Source organism: Arachis ipaensis, unplaced genomic scaffold (assembly GCF_000816755.2).
Source record: "Arachis ipaensis cultivar K30076 unplaced genomic scaffold, Araip1.1 Aipa1311, whole genome shotgun sequence".
Lineage (NCBI taxonomy): Eukaryota > Viridiplantae > Streptophyta > Magnoliopsida > Fabales > Fabaceae > Arachis > Arachis ipaensis.
In genome coordinates, this window is record NW_015495833.1 from 1 (window position 1) to 2,148 (window position 2,148).

Below are 2,148 nucleotides of genomic sequence, written 5' to 3' on the forward strand. Positions count from 1 at the left end.
AAATTAATTATAATTATAATATTATTTTAAATTTTATTATTTAATTTGATTGGACTTAACTTATAAAAAGACTTATGTATAGCACTATTTAATATATGTAAATCACGAGTCAATTAAGGGTCAAACATGGTGTGATCTCCCTTCCAAATATAGGTTTCAATTTTATATTGCACATGCTCCACGAAAATGGAAAATAATGAAATTGAGGTGTTGCACTTGCACCTTCCCCACACACACTGCTTCCCATTAAAAGGAAATAGTTAAGACTAAAGAGAGATGAAAATGGCAAACAGCTCCATTATTCCCATCAAGTTTTTGATACTTGTAGCTCTTGCAAACATTTGTGTTTCACAGGATTTTGATTTTTTCTACTTTGTACAACAGGTAGCTGATTAGCCTAAGCCATTTAATTTTCTTCTACCTCTTCGTTTTTGGGCAAAGTAATTAATTAAGATTAATGATCCTTATCACTGTTGCAGTGGCCAGGTTCATCCTGTGACACAAAGCAAGGTTGCTGCTTTCCTCAGACAGGAAAACCAGCCTCCAATTTCACCGTTCATGGCCTTTGGCCTAATTTCAACAATGGATCATTTCCATCCAATTGCAAATCTGTAGAAAACTCCTTCGACGAATCCAAGGTACATACATGCTTATTACTACTACTTCAGTTAGGTTATTATCCGCATTGCTCTTCTAATTTTGTTTTATCACCTGTGATGGCTGCTTTATTATATAGCTGGTTCACAAACACAGGATATTATACAATAGGATACCAATATGAAGATCAATATAGTAATGATAGAACTATAGTTTAACCTATAGAATTAAGAGAAACATAACATAAATCAGTATTAACATTAACATAGACTAAAACTTACATAAATAATGTGTTATTTGTGATGTACCGTACCATATCATCAGATGAGTGACATAGTTCCAAGAGCAGAAACAAGTTGGGCAGCATTCTCTTGTCCAAGCAAGAAGAAGACAAACAGCACAAACAGCGACAACATGAAGCTCTGGAAACATGAATGGGACAAACATGGCACTTGCTCCCACTCTGTTCTTGACCAACATGCATACTTTGACTTCACTTTGAACCTCAAGGACCACATTGACCTCCTTCAAATCCTTCTAAATAATGGTAATTAACCACTTTTATGGACCAATTATATATAAAAATACATCTTCCAATTAAATACTTTCACATTATATTGATGCATGCAGGAATCAAACCAGATGGAAAGAACTACAGCGTTGAAAAGATAAGACAAGTTATAAAAGAAGCAACAGGGTTTGAAGCTGGCATAAGCTGCAACACAGATGCTTCTGGTAATGTCCAGCTTAATGAGATAGTTCTTTGTGTTGATAAATCAGCAGCCTCCAGAAGCTTCATTGAATGTCCAATACTACCAGATGCAAATTGTCCAGACAATGTTGAGTTCCCCATTTTCTAGTTTAAGGATTCACTTCAGGAATTCTGTTCTATTCTTCTTGTTTGTTATTGTCAATTGTTAATACGAATAAATTTTTTTATTTATTTAGAAATCATGAAAATAAGTGAAGTCTTTTAATTATTTTTCTTAAAATGATGTGCTCTATTATTCTCATTTTTTTCATCTCCTCTAGGTTTTGTTTTTCTGTTTTCAGAAATGCTACATTAACAATTGTATTGGACAACTATGTCAATAATTATTTAAAAAAAAAATTGAAGATACACACCAAATACCAGTATCATGTAGCATACTTGCACAATCAAATTAAAATATTAAACTTTGCACTCTTTTTTTTTTACTCACCCTAGAAAGCTTATTATTTTTTGACAAGAAAAGTCTAGGGGTCTGCATATAGACAGGATCGGATCAAGTTTAGTTACCTGAACAGAATACCGAACTCCCAATAGTTTTTTTTGTCAGTAGTTAGTTATAGAGCTTGATGAATAAAAATTTAGACTGTCTTTGGGTTTCAGCTTTTAGCCCACACTAGTGCTCTGCATGCTGTTTCCGCTCTATTGGGCAGACCCTAAAAAGGTTACAAGTTTATACATTATTGTATGAATTTAATTTTAATATATCGTGTAAAATATTTTTTCACATGTATCTAATTACGTTATATTAGTAAAAAATAATTATTTTTTATATTAAATAT

At 32.4% G+C, this 2,148-nt stretch overlaps 1 protein-coding gene across 1 annotated transcript; it reads left to right on the forward strand.

The window, feature by feature from the left end:
- Positions 1-216: 216 nt before the first annotated feature.
- On the forward strand, positions 217-1,630 carry LOC107624625 (ribonuclease 1-like). The gene is made up of 4 exons (XM_016327084.2): positions 217-384; positions 480-638; positions 922-1,144; positions 1,228-1,630. The coding sequence occupies exons 1-4, from the start codon at positions 277-279 to the stop codon at positions 1,455-1,457; spliced, it is 720 nt and encodes a 239-aa protein (XP_016182570.1). The 5' UTR covers positions 217-276; the 3' UTR covers positions 1,458-1,630.
- Positions 1,631-2,148: the final 518 nt, after the last annotated feature.